Raw genomic sequence first — 18,709 nt, forward strand, 5'->3', positions numbered from 1 at the left:
ATTATTTTTAATAATATATATTTGTTGTTGGGAGAAAATAAACTACATATATTTCAAAAATAGAGAACTTAAATATCTCTTTTCAAAATGATATTAACTATAACATCATATATAATCTTTTATGTCATCAATATTTTATCTTCTTTTTATGAATTCAAATCAAATAAAAAGTATTAGTTGAAAGTTATTTCAAAAGTTAAAACTATGCTCCTGTCAAGCTTCTATGGTAAATTTAACTCATAACTAGATTAAAAAATATGTTTCTAAGTTAAAAAAATATTTTTATAATAAATTCTAGATGTGTTCTACTGGAATACAAGAATTTAAATGTAAGGTAAAGGGTAAGTGTGAGGTAACATTGACACATCTTTAGAAAATTTTTTTTTTCAGCTGTGACTAAAATTGGTATGCAATATTTCTATGTGTTTACCAATGATAATGCTACCAGAAACTGATGAAGAATTTAATCACTTTACTAATATTATTAATAGATAATTAATTTTGTTTTTGGGGTTCAACTGTCAATATTAACCCTATATGGTGTAACATTGACAGTAGTATGTTTTATGCTGTAAATGTTAAAGTTACATCATAAGGGGTAAGATTATCATATTGACATATTGACAAACAAAATAGAGAAAACATTTTTAATATATATTATCACCAACCTACATTTTCATTTTAAAAATAAGCAGTATTATAAAATGTTGTAAAATTGCAATGAAAATATAATGTTATATTTTTTTTTGAAAGACATCAATTAGCTTCAGTTCTAATGCCTACTTAAAAAATATAAAAAACTTAATTTATGATTAAAAGTTTCTTCTCCAAGAATTGTCAAACTATTAAGTTCTACATAATATGACTTGATATCTGATTTCAACAAAATCCTGCAGTGCTGTAATCTTTTTATTGGGTTTCTTTGTTACAAATTTTTTAGTGTTTGATTTAGTTTCAGAAACAACAAGATATTTTTTACATTTGCAGGTTTTTATGTTTTGTTCTTACCAACACTAAGCAACATTGTTTGGCGTGGATTTTAACTTTTTGCAAGTGTCAGTTTTTAGATCTGTTGACATTTGATATTTTGGTACATTTCTCTTTTTTTTAAGAACATTTTAATTTAGGGTTTGTTTGATTCCATTTCATGTAACTGTGAAAGATTCATCAGATGTAAGACATTCCACCAACTTTTATTTGATTCATGGGATGACTTAAGCATTTCTGTCAATGTTATCTCAAAAGTGAAATATAGGTTTAAAATAAAAATGCAACAAAAAAATTTAAAATGCTTAGTATTTTGAAACAACATCATAAAAACACATGTAAAAATGATATTATGTATGGTTTTACTTATCTTCAGACTAAAGTTTTTTGATAACAATAAAACTAGAAATAAGTTTAACTTATGCTTTCCGTATTGTGTTGTTGTTTACACTTACTATTATGTGGATAAAAATAGTTATATTTGTTCATTTAACATCTTTTAAATAAACATCTGGCTTCAACATTTGTTAAATTAATTTAAACATTAATAAAAACGTTTAATCAAATACATGTCCTTGTTACCCACATGTCTAAATAACCCCACCTTACCTTATTCTATCAGTTTTTTTTCAACAACAAATTTTTTTAACTTTTAAAAAGGCAAAAATTGGTAATTAGGTGTTTTTAATGTTAAGAAATCTCATATTGAACTTTGAGAATGAGATTCCTTAACTTTTCCTTTAAAGAAATTCTTTAACAATTTCTTCGAATAAATTATATAAGAAGATAATTTTAATAAATAAACTTAAAAGAAAAGTTTTTCAGAATTAATAATTTTATTAATGTTTAGTAAGTTAGTTAGAATTTATCACTTTTTTTTTCTATTGGTTCCTTCAAATCCACCAGATACTGATAACAAGTTTTGTGTTAAGAAAGGTAATTATAGTTTAAAATTAACAATGATTATGAGAAAGGGTATATAAACTTTTTCTTTACAGTTGACTATTTTTCTTTAAAATTCTCTAAAATCATAACATTCAAACATATGGTTAGTGTAATAATGAATAAAATCATAACATTCAAACATATGGTTGAACGAAAATCTAAATAAACACTTGGTTAAGAATTCAAATTAATTGAAAATTTAAATTTTAGAATTAAAATGTAAAATTTGTATTGTTTCTGAATTCAAAACTATGATACCTGTGCATACTAAAATATTTAAGATGTGATGATGATGATGATGACTTTGATCAATTGTTTATATTTAGATACATCAGAGATGTGCACAGCACTGAAAAATTATTATCGTGAAAACTATGGGAAAATAAATGAAGTACAACCACCGTTAAAAGTACCTGCAAATGTTGATCTGATGGATAATTTTGTTGATCTATGTATTGTTGATGCAGTTAATACTCAAATGGATATTGTTTTTAATTTTGAACGAAAAAATTTTCTTGAAAAGCAAATGAACTATAAATCTATTCCATATAATGAAATTTTTATGAAAGAAAAGTCTGTAATATTAATATCTGGAGTAGCTGGTATTGGAAAAACATGGTTGCTTCGTAAATGTTTGCTTGATTGGTCAAATGATTTAATTTGGAAAAGTGTTGAACTTGTGTTTTATTTGGAATGCAGAAGGCTTAATCAACATCCAAATATTCCTAATATTAAAAAATTACTAAATGTTTTCTACAAAGATATTATAAATGATTTCAAAATTAGTAATCATCCTGCACTGTTTATAATTGATGGATTAGACGAGTTTAAATATTTAAATGAGTTAATAAATTGCAATTCAAGTTGTAAGTATCCAATCGTTAATGCTTTAAAAGAAATTCAAAAATACAAATATGTAGTTGCTGGTAGAGTTTATGCAATTGATCAATACCAAAGTATATCTACAGAGCATAGTAATAAGTTAACCATTCAAATAATGGGATTTAACCAAAAAGGAATAAATAATTATATAGAAAATAAAGTAAGAGAAGAAAAAAAAGATTTTGTAAAAGAAACTTTAAACAGCTCTCCAATTGCAAAAGCGATGGCATCTGTTCCATTTTATTTATGTTCCATGTGTAAAATTATTAGTGATTCAAAAGAAATAAATAAAAATTCTTTCTTAACAATGACAAATTTATATGCAAGTATTTTTTTATACTTTTTTCAAAATCACATCATTAAAACAAATAAATTGATGAATAAGATAATTGAAGACGATTCCAATAAAAAATATATTTTAAATATTTGTAAAATTGCATATGAATTGTTTGTTGAAAATAAAGTAATTTTTTCAAAAGAAGAAATTCAAACTTTTATCATTGATTTTGATAACAATGAAAGTAATCTTTTTGGATTTATAGAAAAGGTTGAAACAAATCTGGAATGTTATTATCAGTTTGCACACTTAACAATAATGGAGTTTTGTGCATCTGTATATGCATATAATTGTTTAAGTATTGAAGAGATTATAGCCAATGAAAAGCTGGAGAGTTGCTTATCAATGATTTGCGGATTAACTAATAAAGGCCAAAATAGTTTAATAAAGTTACTTGTTAACTTAAATCCTTCAAAAAATGGTTCTGAAGAACTTTTGTATTCTATTTTAGGTAAGTTCTAATACGCATTAATATGAATCATTGAATAGAAACATGAAGTTGCTTAATAAGATATGAAAAATATATAAATTTTTACTTTATTTTTTAAAAATAAAGATATTTCTGTTAATGCAAATTATTTTGGGGTAAGTAGAGTGTCATTTCTAAATTTTTCTTGTTTTATAATGTTACCATGTATATAATTTATATTTATTTATTTTTATTCTATTACAAAAACTTGATTAAAATCAATTAATATGTTTTTAAAACAAAAGAAAAACAAAAAATGGTTTTAAAATAAATATTGAGTTATTTATTAAATTTTTAAGCTTTTTAACTTTATGAAAAGTGTTTTTAACTAAACTAAAAATAAGCTAAAATTGTCATCAGTATTATAGTTAATAATCAAAGATTATCAACAAAAAAATATATATCAATCTGATAACAGATTGCATATTAATAATATTAAACCATTTTTAATATTAGTGATTTTAAATTTTAACCAGAGTTAAGGCAGTTCATAGCAAGCGTTGTTTTTTTACCTAAATTCTCAAGTCTTGTTTTATAGGTAATTATATTGTTTTTTAATTTGTTATGTGAGTTATTTTCTAGTTTACTTTGTTTCTTAATAGGTATTACTTTGGTAAACTAAAAATAATATACAAGTTATTTTTTTTAGTAGTCCACTTAGTAACTCACATATTTCACTTTTCTTCAAGTGATTTTAAATATGTTAATGACGTCAAAAGAAGATAATATAAACGAAAACCGCAATTATTTTTTTGTTCCAATTTTTATTTATTTTTTCTATAATATTTTATACAGAAACTTATTTGTTTATGTTCTTTAGCACAGTTTAAATTAAAAATCACATTTTCAAGTCTTAAACTTGGTTTATAATCAATTTATAAAATGCGATCAAAAAAATCTCGAAAATTTACTTTTGTTCGCAATTCGCTAGATTCTCATTTTATAAAAATTATTGCGATAATTACGATACGTTTACCTATTAGCAAAACGGTTGTTTACAATTTGATTATAATTTTGTTCGAATTTTCTGAAAGATTATTTTGATGTTCGATGATCGAGTTTTTGATATTTAAAATCTCACAATTTGGTTTTTTTTCTTAAAATGTTTTAAGGAATCATTTTGATTTTCACCATCGTTTATTGAAATTAACACTGATAGGTAAACTTTTCAAACTTAGTAAGTTGTAAGTATGCTTCAGTTTTAATTGTCGTAATTAATTTTTAATTATATTTTGAAATTAAATTCAAATTGTTACAAGATCATAGCTTGAAACAATTTTTTTTTATAGAGCATATCATTTTTTTTTGATACATTAAATTATTTCATAAAAATTTAAGAATAAACAGATCTTTTGATTTATTTTAATTAGAGTGAACAGTATAATTTCGTAGAGAAAACTAAACATTTTATATCAATTAAACATTTTTGAAGTTATATTGATTTTAATTTAAAGCTCATTTTTTTAAATATAAACATCAAAATCAAGCTTGTCGTATTGATTTTTAAACATTTTGAGATCTTAATCGATTGTAATTTTAATTGACTTTCTTTTCAATCTATTTAATTACTATATATTTCCACGATTTCGCACTTTTTTTCTTTGATAATTAACAGTTGGTCCAAGTTTTAATCGTTCAATATTACTTACCGGAATAATGATATAATTCCTGTAAATATTTTTTTATTTTTTTCTGCTTTCAACGTATGTTTAATTATCGCCGAGAACGTCTGTACCTTTAGCTAGAAAGAATACAGAGAAATATCAAATATATATTAAGTAATGTATTTATAAAATAATTGTGTGAAATAAAGATTTTAACGACTTTTAATATTTGTTTTTTAAATATTTCTAAAACAAAAATTTTTCCATTTTATTAGCGAAAAACATTTTGGTAGAAAGCAATAGATTCGTTGTTAGTTTTTATTTTTATTTTTTAACCTTAAATTGATTTAAAAATTTGTTTTTCATTTGTTTTCATTCTTCTATTTAGTATTTCATTTTATCTGGTTTGCCTTGAAAAGTTATTGATATTTTTTTTAACCTAAAATATGAATATTTGTGTTCGGTTTGAAAATGCCACGTATATATACTTTTATTTGAATTTTATTTGGGAATCTTGAATAGACGTGTTTAGTAAAATGTATTTGAAGCCAACCCTGGTAGCTATGCTTCAACAACCCTGGAAGTTATGAAATTATTTCTAACTATGATTTTGACTATTATTTTGCAATAAGTTTTAATAATCTTTTGTTTAAAAAATTTTTTAAAAAGTTATAAAAATCTTTTGTTTTTCGTGACCTTTTCTTATTTCTTTTTATAAGTATTTCTTATTTCTCTGTGAAATTTTATTGTTTATTCTAATTAAAATGCATCACATAATATATTTCATATTATAAAATATACAAGTTATAAACAGATTATATTTTGTATTATAAAACATAAATTCTCTGAGGTTTTTTTTAATTTCAAATCAACGTCGAAATTGAATATTTAATCTCTCACTCTTTGAGTTTTTTATCGTTTTATTTACATATTTCAAAAAAAGACGGAGATTTTTGATTTAATATTTCTAAATTTAATTTTGTAATACGAATTCGATTTACCAACTTTTATTTAAAAACTGTGTTGATGAACGATTTCCATGAGTATTATTAAAACTAAAAATGAAGAACGATTTCCATGTGTATTATTAAAACAACTGAAGGATGTTATTTTTGTAAATTTAAATAAATTTCTACGTTGGTTTGGAATGAATGACGAAGTTTTTTTTTTTTGTTCATATAAATTAATTTGGTATATATTATTTTAAGCATGTTCATTTATAATATAATGAAATTATTTTGTTTTAAAAATGTGATAAATAAAAATTATTTTTAAATAAATAAGATGTTAAATATGTGTATGATAAAATATCATAATAATATATAACTTTAATTATAATTTAATATTTATTTATGTATTAATATGTATAATATTATTATATATACATAATATTATAATGTCGATTATTATTTTAACTGTTATTTGTTATTTTATTTTTTCTTTAGATCGTCTGATTAAATTATCTCTTCAAAGACTTGATAAATTTTATTACGTTAATTTATTCATTGAATGTTTTTATGAAAGTCAATCATCATTTACTGATGAAATAAAGTTAATCGTCGATGAACAAGAGTGGATGATTTTGATTCACTATGGAAAAACTTCTTACGAAACTTCTTGTGAAAATTATTTCGTAAATCATTACATTAAATCTGGAAGAAAGTTGTCGCGGTTCATTGTTGATCAGTTATCAGGTTCGGGGGGGGGGGGTGTTAAGTGTTGATAAATGTTTTTTGAGTGATGAAGAAAAAAATCTTATGATTCAATGCTCAACAAATGTTTGCGAAGTTCACTTTTATTATCCAATTAAAATCGAAGGATGGAAACCGAAAGATAAGATTGAAAGGTTAGACATCTTTGCTAATTTAATATCAAAAAAAGATTTTGAAGAAAATTTTCTTCCGTGGATTAATCTTTGTGAAAAATTACATCTTAATTTATCATCATTCCAAAATTACATCGATTTCATTGAAGAGATTTGTGAATGGGTTCGTTGTTCGAATGTCAAGGAGTTGACGATCTGGTACCGTGGAAAAAAATTTCATAACCTCGATAAATTAAAAAACTTTATAACACAGAAAAATGTTTAATATCTTAAATAAAATATAAACAATAGTTATAAAGTAATAAATGAAATATTTAATATATTATTTTATAATTAAAATATACGAATTAGTTTTAATAATATTTTAGTTTTATATTTTTAATGTTTAAAAATTTAAATTAATAAAATATAATTTTATTTTAAAATATTAGTGAAAGTAAAATTATAAATTATTTTAATATATTATTGTTGTTATTATTATTATTATTATTATTATTATTATTATTATTATTATTATTATGCAACATAATTATTTCTTTCAATATATATTTATAGTAATGCAACATACTAAAAAGTTTTTACACTTTTTCAACAACCTCTTAAATGAATGTTTAAAATTTTAGTTTAATTAACATTATTTATAATTTTTATTAAATGAATATAATAAGATATATAGTTATAAATAAATAAATAAAAACTAGAATTATTTTCGTTTTTTTTTTTTTTTGATAAATTGAATTTAAATAACAGACGTAGAGTAAAATTTTTTTGAGGTTTTAAAAAATTTGAAAATATCAATAACGTTATGTGGAAATCTTTTGTTTAATATTTAACATTTTTAAATAAAATATTAAATATATTTTATAATATTGAAAAAATTGAATTATTTTAGTTTTCGATTTACTCATTATATTTATGTTCGTGAACAACTATTTTAAAAATTTAAGAATTTCGCCATTTGTTTCTTCAAACGATTTTTGTTGTCAAAATAAAAAAGTTCGAAAGTTTTGTTGAATTTTTCTTCAAAGTTATTTTGTTAGGAAATAAAAGTTTCATTTAAGTTAAAAATAACGTTGTTTACTTCATTGAAAATTAATAATTAGATATTAATTTTAAAATGTTAACATCTCAAAAAAGTTTCTTTTGTAATAAAATTAAATTAAACATGTTAATTATAGAAAACTGTTTCTTAACTAAATAAATTTTAAAAATTTTTCTAAGAGATAAATAAAGATGCACCATGTTTTATTTTAATCACGAATAGTAAAACTTGGTGTATATTAAGTTTATAAAGATTAAGGGCATTAAACATTTTGTAAACGCCAAATAATCCTGTGGACAATATTTTTGTTTACTGAAGATTTGTTTAGTTAACTTAAATAAGTAGTTTCTCAAGCAATATTGCAGTAGGTAAGACAACCATTAATAAAGAAAATATATATTTCATATTATATAAAATTTAGAATTAAAAAATGGTCACTATAGCATAATAAAAATAAAAAGTATACTTTTTTTAAGACTTTGTATTGAGAAATAGTCATTCAAATAGCATAGAAAAGATTTTTGAGAATTTATTTTTAATAGAATTTGTATGAAGTTTCCGTGGTACAGTTTCAGGTCTTATATAAAATACGAACGCAACTTTTGGGGAGAGGTGGGGTTACTCAAAAACTTACTAACGCGTACTAAGGGCGGTTTAACCGTCGCTTGTTTTTTTAACTCTCCTCAAACTTGATTTTTTTTTAACAAAAGCAAGGAAATTCACGAGTTGAAGAAAAATCATTATTATGTTATGTAAAAGAACGTTTTATTAGCCAAATTCATTTCAGATGCCTGGTCTCGAAATAAATTCGATGTAGGGAAAAAAGTAAAGATGGTGACTTTGTTATTAAAAAAATTAACTAAACAATACCGTCGCTGCTGCTATTAGTTCCTAATTCATTATGATTAAAACGTAAATGATACTGTAAATGATTTAATTATTTCGAGGAATTGCGAAACGAAACGCAAATGTATTTACGTTATTTAAAGCTAAAAATAAACTGAAGCTTAATAGGCTATTGAATAAAATTAAAGCTGAATGGTCATCAAACAAGAAATTTTACGATAAGAAAATTAGTTTATAGATATTGTGACCATAAAAAGGAGGGACTTCCTGAAAAAGCATAAAGAATGCTACGAAGTTAAAACAGTTACCTAGTTAAATGTTGCATGCATTAAATCTAAGAATATAAAATTATATAGTCCCTATTTGAGATTAGTTGTCTAACTTTTTGATGGATTTAATCCTGAAATAGAACATTGCAGTTGCCCTGTTAGTTGACATCTCACGTTATTTAATAACGAAAAAAGATTTTTGAGTATTTATTTCTAATAGAATTTGTATGAAATTTCCATGGCACAGTTTATGGGGGGAGGTGGGGTTACTCAAAAACGTACTAGGGGCGGTTTACCGGCGCTTGTTTTTTTAATTCTCCTCAAACTTGATTTTATTTTTTAACGAAAGCAATAAAATTCACTAGTTAAAGAAAAATCATTATTATGTTAGGGGTCATCCATAAAGTACGTACGCTCATAGGGGGAGGTCTTCAAAAAGCGTATGGGAAGGGGGGGGCGAGGGTTCAATTTAAAAGTACGTACTTCGATTTTCTAATTTATCACAATTAAACAGCTAATCAATAGAAAAGTTACATTCTGACTAAAGATTCTAGTTTGCCAACATAAAAAAATGTACGGTACATGGAGTAGAGGGTATAATTTCCCTCTATGCACACACATGTATGGGCGCCCTCAGAATTTTTTTATGTTCCTTTTTAGCAATTACAAGTTTCCAAAGATACGCAATGTAAAGTAAGTAAAGAAAACATTACTTTTCAATTAGTAAATTTAATATTAATAATTAGTTTTGTTTGTTTTTTATCTTTATTTTTATAACTTGATCTAATTAAATGCTTCAGAACAAAGTTATTAGAAATTAGATGCTAAATTTACTCAAAAAAGGACCTGGGTAAATAAATGTTCAGTTGACAGAGCTGATAGAATTTCAACAGTTTTAGAAAAATACCCATGTTTCTCTAGTGTGACAGTGCACAGTGGGAAAAAATTGAATTTTTTGTGCCAAAATTATTTTCGTATTTTTTTTTATTAGAATAGCTATATTTATATATAAAATGCATAAATAAAGTAATAAACATGTATTATATAATTTAAAAAAATATATTAAAAAAATTAATTATTTTGGTGAAAAATACGAAATATTTTTAATAGACAAGACAACTTTATCAGTGTAAACATTAAAAATATTACTTTTCAATGCATGTATTTGTCATAAAAAAACTTTTTTAGATTTATATTTACAAAACTTATATATTATAACAGTAATGAAAGATATTGCAGGTATTCTTTGTGTACCAAACATCTTTTTTACATGTTCAGTATTTCTCATCAACTGACCATTAACCAAAGACCAATCTTTTGTTATAACTTTATTTATTGCAAAAAGTAGCAAAATATTTATGATGCATGGCTATTTACATACATTAAGCATGAGATTTACATAGTCAAATGTTTGGAGGATATTGGAGAAAAGTTTATCTGATACCTAATAGTAAAGGTTAGTAGCAAAAAATATCGAAAACTGTCTGTTTTCGATGCATAAAACGTAATGATTACATTTATGTTAAATTGATTTAAAAAGCCTGAGCGAATAAAACATTCTTAATTAAAATAATATAGTTTAAAATGAAAGTCAATAAAGTTAATTTAAAACAATAGTAGCGTAAGAAAGTTGATAAATAAAAAATGCAAAATAGTGTTTTGGAACACACATCAAATTAACGTGTAAATAACCGCATAAAATTACGCTTAATTTAATATTTAATGTTTTTTTAACTAGATATTTCCTCTAATGAACATGTCTTCACCATTATGACAAATTTTCACCATGCAATGCTGATATTGATTTTTTGGTATTTTGGCACACTCTGTCCCACTGTGCAGTGGTAAGATTTTTTTTTTTCCATTGTTGATTTTATATTTTTATTGTAAAAAATCTAATAGTGTTTCAAAGTCACAAATCCTTTCTAAAGTGAGTAGTTATTTTTTCAAAACTGCAATGTTCTAATGGGTTATTCTATAATTATCCTCTGCTTTTTAAAATTGTTTGTATGCTTTTTTTTTATTATTGTTTAATTCAGATTGTTGGCGAAATAGCTTGTGTATTAAAGTCTTCTGTCACAGTTGACTCAGTGAGAGTAAGCTTGACTGAAGAAATTGACACACATTTACATTCTGGAATACTCAAGTTGGTTAATTAAGAAGTTAAGAAATTTTCATATATATATGTATATATATATATATATATATATATATATATATATATATATATATATATATGTATATATATATATATGTATATATATATATATGTATATATATATATATGTATATATATATATATATATATATATATATATATATATATATATATAAATATATATATCAAAAGCCCTTCCTTTTTACAGGTATACCTAAAATAATCATTAAATTTTGAATGGGACCCCTGAATTCAGTGAAATTAAAGCAATATGTGAAATATATATATATATATATATATATATATATATATATATATATATATATATATATATATATATATATATATATATATATATATATATATATATATATATATATATTATATATCAGTCCTCGGAATTAGGGTCAGCATTCGGCACTGTCGACCTAACTGCCAACCTAAAAGGTGTTTGAGAGCAAAAAATTGCTGACCTCATTTCTATGCTTTATGATAGGACCTTTAATAAACAAATCCTTTCTAAAGTGAGTAGTTATTTTTTCAAAAAGTTTTACTTGCCGACCTCTAAAAGATTGAGGTCTTCAAAATATTGCTGAGCTCATTTTTCCTAATTCCGAGGGTTGATATATCTACTATAGCATATTTATGTAAGCATTTGCTCACTTTTTTTGCTTATCTAAATCGATATGGCTTTTTTGGGAGAAAAAAAAAAAAAAAAAACGAAGAATAATGAATGAAAAGATTGCTGCCCCATGCCAAACCCTCAGTTGATGTAGCAGCATTCCACTGCTAGTCAGGCTATTTGTCAGTCGATGTATGTACTGAAGCCCCCAGCAGCAGGCTATTTGAGTATGATGTCACACTGCTCACCTAAATCAGCATGTATATATATAAATATATATATATATATATATATATATATATATATATATATATATATATATATATATATATATATATATATCAAAGTAAGGATTTCTGAAGTTTTAACATTTGAAAAGATGTTAATGTTAAATATTAGATTTGAGTTTGTTAAATTTATTTTCAGATAAAATAAATCCTTATCATAACAAACAATGGAGATAAGGCAATCGTTATGCATGGCAAAAAAATTACTTTACGAAGTATTTAATTTTCTGACGCCGTGATTGGACTTATTGGAATACACTATGTAATGGACATGGATTATGATGCCCCTGTCATGACGGCATGTACAATTTACATTTTATTTTACACTTACATTTTTTTTAAAGATAAAAGCTCAACAGAAACTCGTTTGAGTAAGATGAGTAGCCTATGGGAGGAGTATTGCCGCTACAAGCATTTTCAATAACTGGACATTCCAAAGAACAACAAGTTTTATTTCAACGATGAAATTTATTTGAATGTATTAATACTTTTTGAATATTCTTATTTTATATCATCCTAATTTCGAAATGTTTCATTTTTTCTATAGAAAAATACTCTTGTAATATTGTTTTACCGTTCAATGAAAATATTATTGAAACAAGATAATAGAAACTTATTTTAAGCAAAAATGTTCTTGAAATAAGAAAAAAATACTTATTGATAAAAATAAGTCTTAAAACAAGAAAAAAACATCTTTATTTAAGCAAAAATATTCTTGAAACAAGAAAAAAAATTCTTGTTTTAAGAATATAAATACTTGAAACAAGAAAAGAAATTCTTATTTTAAGAATATAAATACTTGAAACAAGAAAAAAAATTCTTATTCTGAGCAAAAATATTCTTGAAACAAAAAAAATGATATTTACGAAAAAAAAATTCTTATTATAAGAATAAAAATTCTTAAAACAAGAGAAAAAATTCTTACGTGGCAGACAAGTCTTTATTTGCCTAAAACTAGAATCGTGGATTTTGCTGTGTAAAAACAATTGGATTAATGCAATATTAGTAAAAAATGACTTTTTTTGCTGTTAAATGAGCAGCTGTTGCAAATGCCATTGCTTTTTCATCTCCAATGGCTGCTTCAGCTCTTTTTGGTAATCCTTCTGCAAACATTAAAACTGAACTGCTTAATTTGCCTCGCTCTCCTGAGTTATCAGACATTTACACACCTTTAGAAACCCAACGAACAAAAGACTGTTTGTTTGTTGTTGGAGGAGCTTTAGTTGGCTCATCAGTGTTAATTATTTTTCTTTTAAAATAAAAAATTATAGTAAAGAAACAAAAAATGTTAGCCCGTATAAATTGTGAGGCTATTTTTTTTTTTTATAAAGTTTTTTTTTTCAATAAAGTTTTAATAGAGCATAGATGCGTTTAGTCCGCAAATCACTAAAGATGATGCTACAAGTACGTAATCACAACAAAGAGCAATGTTTTCAGGGACAACATAGTTAAAAAAACAGGTTCAGGGAGAGGTGATACCAAAACAAAATCAGCGTTTTCTCCTAAAGCAGGCTGATAAGCATTGATAGCGGTATTTAATTCTATATGATTGCCCCTGAGCCACAAAGCCTGCGTTTAGCCAATCTAAGCGAGTATTTACTGCAGCTAGCCATGCTTAATGAGCTGTGTTAAATTGCTGTTAAAGCAAATCTTTTCGACCAACTTCACTTTCTCCTAAATTTAAAAATCTGCTTTGTAAGTTTATCACTGCCATTATTTATTTTTTTCGCTGAAAGTTTTTCTGGTCTTGAAAAGAAGTACTTGTGAAACTTTTATTAGAACACAAAAGCATGTGTTATACCGAAAAACCTGATATGGTTCTTTCTTTATATTTATATATATATATATATATATATATATATATATATATATATATATACATATATACATATATATATATATGTATATATGTATATATATATCGAGTATCTTTACAGAAGAGCCCCTAACAGAGGGCCAGCAAAAAAATTCTATTTGGCAAATTCAAGCTTTTGCAAAAGCGGTCTACTACAAAAACGATGAAATTATTTGCTTTTTAACTAACGAAGGCTGCACTTGGAATAAAACAGCTATCTTACTCGCAGTGAGAAAGAACCAGAAATAAATGGTTCGCTTTCTTCAATCTATGGATTACCGGTGGGACAGACATATGCGAGTAGCAGTTAATGATAGTGTACATAGTGATAATTTAAAACGGCTTGAATTAGCAGGCATAACTTCTAAATACCATTGTATATCAGAGTTAATCGATGTAAGCAAATACGCACTCGCTGACTAGTTAATTAGACTCAAATGCCTGTGTGGATGCCGCGGGCCTTAAGTAAGATTTTCAGTTTTTTTCTCAGTTTAATTTTTCAGTTTACAATGTTAGTCGTGATACATGACAATAAAAGATGAATTTTAATAAACATGACCAGGCTGTAAAAGATAAAAAATAACAGCTCTTAAAAAAATTGGAAAAAAAAGAAAACTTTGGTATAGCTTCCTACGCACGGACGCATCAATGCGTTTACATGCGCTAGAGTAAGCAGATGTTGAGGATTATATCATTAACAATAAAAATGATTTGCGAGTTATTCAAATTTAAAGATTGCTTCACTAATTCGGGCTTGCTCCTCAACCGACATTATTAGAATTTTTTTTAGGTAATTTCATCAGCTGTGTTTTCTACGATTTTGTTTTCGAAACCTGCTTTCTTATGAATAGCATAAGACTTTTTTTCCCATTTACAATTTTGAACACCTTGCTTTCGCTACCATACCAGAGCTCGTGGAGGCTTCTTTTAAATAGAATTAGCTGAACTGCCTGACTTGATACTCGGCATTTATAGTACTGTTTATGAACTTCGCCAATCGATATTCGGAGTTGGTGTGTCAGATTATTGTTTTGCCTTTTAATTCGTGTTTGTATTTTTTTATTTCGTCGATTTTTTTTTGGTTTAAATGTAAAAGATGGTGAATTTTTATATAATTTTTGTATCTCAAGCATACTTGGGTGTGTTGAGTATCAAATTAAGAAGTCCTCCACCAGGTGTGCTTAAAATAGCAACCTCAGGAATATGCTTTTTACACAATTTTAATACAGAGCCGTTGAAGTGGCTATTAAATATATATGTGCCACTGTCGTTTAAATCGATTTGTCACTTTCAACTAGACAGGGTTTTACTGTTTTCCAAGATAATTTATCATCAGCGATTTCAACTATTTAGTGAAAGACTTTTGTAAAATAACTTTTTGGTTTTTCTTAATAGGCTCACCCAAAAGTTCCTTTGTCAATTATATGAAATTTTAGATGCATATGATTTTTCCACTTTATAATGATTTAAAAGTCGAAACCTGGTCATAATGGCTTTATTTAATTCTTTGGTAATGGAAGGTGTTTGATTTTTTCTCGCATTTCTTTTTTTTTTTGAGGCGCGTGTTCATTCAATACCATTAATCGGTTACTTTTTAACGAATTTATATCATAGCTTAGGAGGTTTTTTCCTTTTATTTCTTTAATTAGGTGACAAAATGTTTTATTCTCAAACTATTTATAGTTTCGGTAAGTGATCTTTTTGGGTTGTTTTGGAAAATTATATTTCATTACCGTTAATATTAAGTTATGGAAATCAGATAATCTTACTTCTATTGTGGTGGAGTGGCAAAAAGTCTGGTTTTGTTTCAGTTACTAATATAATATTAACTTTGCCTCGAACTAATTCCTGTAGTTTTTCAAACTTATTCCTAATGATGTTGATGTTTCCAATGATTAGTGCAGTTGCATTGTGTTTTCTAATTTCATTCAGTTCGGTAAATTGGGATGAGTTCAAGTTTTGTATTTTAAATTTTTGTTGCTTCGAATTCTTCATTCCATTTGACATATATGCTTGTTGTTTTTTTTCGAAATATTTTGGGAAGTCGAGGCTAAGTAGTCAGTTGCCTTTTACAACAAGTCGAAAGAACTGCTCAAGAATGTTTTTATTTTGGAAAAGTTCGTTGAGTTTTTTTATCTTTTTATAGAGTGCATTAAAATTGAATTTGTTCAGATTTAGTTTGTAAAGGACGTATAAAAATGTTTTTATTTCTTAAGATTTGAGAATTTTTAAGAGCTAAAACACGATCGTCTTCACTCCTTTAATAATGAACTTTGCGGCAGAACAAGCTCTTAAAGATATTAAAGAATTATTCCGTGAAAATTAACAGGCTTTGATCAATATTAAGAAGGTTTAAAAAACTTGACTGATGCTAAATCAGCCGCAGCGCCTCCAGCAAAATAGAAATCTAAATTAGCCCCTCCGGTAAAAAGGCAAATAAAATTAAATAATTTCTTTAAACTAAAAACACCATTAGCACAGACGTTCGTGCAAAATAAATCTTAAAAAGCTCCTCTACAGGGGCAAACAAAATTAGATGATTAGTTTACCCAACCAAAATTTGAGCTTTTGTTAAAACTAATTCTACCAAAAAACAAACCATCGAAATCTCTCGACCTGAATTTTACCAAAAAAATATGACCAATTAGAAACACATAGAAACAATCTAACTATGGCAAATCTTTACCGTATCGCAACAAGCCTTGAACTTGTTAAAACTTAAGCTGCAGAAGTCAGATTTCGCAAATGCGAGAAATGGCTTGCACTATGGCGTCATGCTGGGCCAGCTATTAATGTTTGTGGTGAGGTATTCAGGAAGTATGACCCTCCGAGTTTTTCTGAAAAAATTCCAGGAAGCTTGGTTTAGAGGCTTTTAATTCATATTAGGCAAGCGTTGCTCTGTGACCGTGAGACTAAGGAGTTTGACCAAATCGTCTCCAAAGATGCCCGTAAAGCACAAGGTGACATTCCTATTGATAATAAAATTTCCAAATTGCTATTAGCCCGCTGGAAACGCCCACCCAAACCCACAGGCGTGCCGCCAAAAATTGTATCCACACCTGAAGATCTTGATTGAATCAGACACAAGCTGCGTTGTGACAAATAATTCTGTTAAAAGTTTGTTTAAAACTTTATGGGAATCTGGTTGCAAACCAGGATGTGTTATTTGACAAAGGTCAAATTGCTTCGTTTACGGTTCGTCTTGGAACAGAAGGAAGGCAAGATAGAATATATAGAATTTTAGAATGTCGTCCTTAGAGAAAATGAATTTTTTAAATTTAGTTTTAAAATCAGGAAGAGTAATAGAAGGATCAAAATTTGGTAATACTATTTTATTTCAAAGGTGAGGTGCACGATATGCAATATAAAATTGATTGAACTTTGTTCTACAAAAAGGTTTATTTAAAAAACTATTATTTCTTAATATGTATTTATTTATTGGTTTTAAAGAAGAAGAAAAATCGTTAAAAACAAATAAAGATAAATCGTTTTTCCATATAAAAGTAAAATATAAAACATTAAATATGTTCAGTTTATAAATATATAGTACCTTCATGTAATCAAAAAAATATTTTGAATGTGAAAAGCGGTCCGCATAATTAACTACGCTGATTGCATGTTTCTGACGGCGGTAAAGATGTTGTAATTTACTTTTCTCCGTACTTCCCCAGGCGATGATTGCATAATTTATATAATTGTGTTTAAATGAATAATAGAGTTGAGTTAAGATTTTTTGTTTAGATAATTTCGGGCTTTGTATAAAATGCCAATATTTTTGGAATTCTTGGCGCTTGCATGATTAATATATTTTCTCCAAGTAATATTCTCATCAAGATAAACACCTAAAAAATTTATAACAGTAACTCTTTTTATTATAGTTTCATCAATATAAATTTGAGGCATATCATTTGGTAAAAAACTTTTTTTTGCACAAAAGTGAAAAATAATCCATTTTGTTTTGTTAATATTTAAAGTTAATTTATTAGCTTTAAACCAATTAGAAATCTGACTGAGTTCTTTGTTTGTAGTTGAAAAGACTTCATAAATACCAGTAAGTAAATGATAAGCAAAGATTAGTATCATCAGCAAATATTATACTTTTCAATTTGGAAGCTTGGTTTAAATCGTTTACATAGATTAAAACAGTGGTGGTCCGAGAATAGAACTTTGCGGATAACCACAGGTTATGCTCAGGGGTTCACTTTGCTAACCATCGTTACTTTACACAAGCTGTTTTTGATTTGTTAAATAGCTTTCAAACTATTTTAAGATTCTATTGTTTAAACCATAATATTTAATTTTTTTGGATTAAGATGCGATGATCGACCGTATCAAAAGTTTTTGATAGGTCGATCATCATATATAATAAAAACACCGTGTGTGTAGTAAGATTTTTCAATAGATTCATAGATGTTATGTATAAATTGAATAATGACATGTTCAGTTGAACTCCCTTTTCTGAAACCATACTGATTGTTATGAAGTAAATTATTGTAATTATGTAATTATATACCCTGTTGAAGATAATTCTTTTTAAAATTTTAGAAAATATAGATTGAACAGAGATAAGACGATAATTAA

The 18,709-nt window shown here is 25.8% G+C and overlaps 1 protein-coding gene across 1 annotated transcript; it reads left to right on the plus strand.

Annotated features, from left to right (window-relative positions):
- Positions 1–1,834: 1,834 nt before the first annotated feature.
- On the plus strand, positions 1,835–7,395 carry LOC136076728 (NACHT, LRR and PYD domains-containing protein 13-like). Its single transcript, XM_065790130.1, has 3 exons — positions 1,835–1,923; positions 2,259–3,602; positions 6,670–7,395. Exons 2-3 carry the CDS (start codon positions 2,270–2,272, stop codon positions 6,945–6,947), a joined length of 1,611 nt encoding a protein of 536 aa, XP_065646202.1. The 5' UTR covers positions 1,835–1,923; positions 2,259–2,269; the 3' UTR covers positions 6,948–7,395.
- Positions 7,396–18,709: the final 11,314 nt, after the last annotated feature.

The sequence above is a fragment of the Hydra vulgaris genome, chromosome 02 (assembly GCF_038396675.1).
Source record: "Hydra vulgaris chromosome 02, alternate assembly HydraT2T_AEP".
NCBI classification, from domain to species: domain Eukaryota; kingdom Metazoa; phylum Cnidaria; class Hydrozoa; order Anthoathecata; family Hydridae; genus Hydra; species Hydra vulgaris.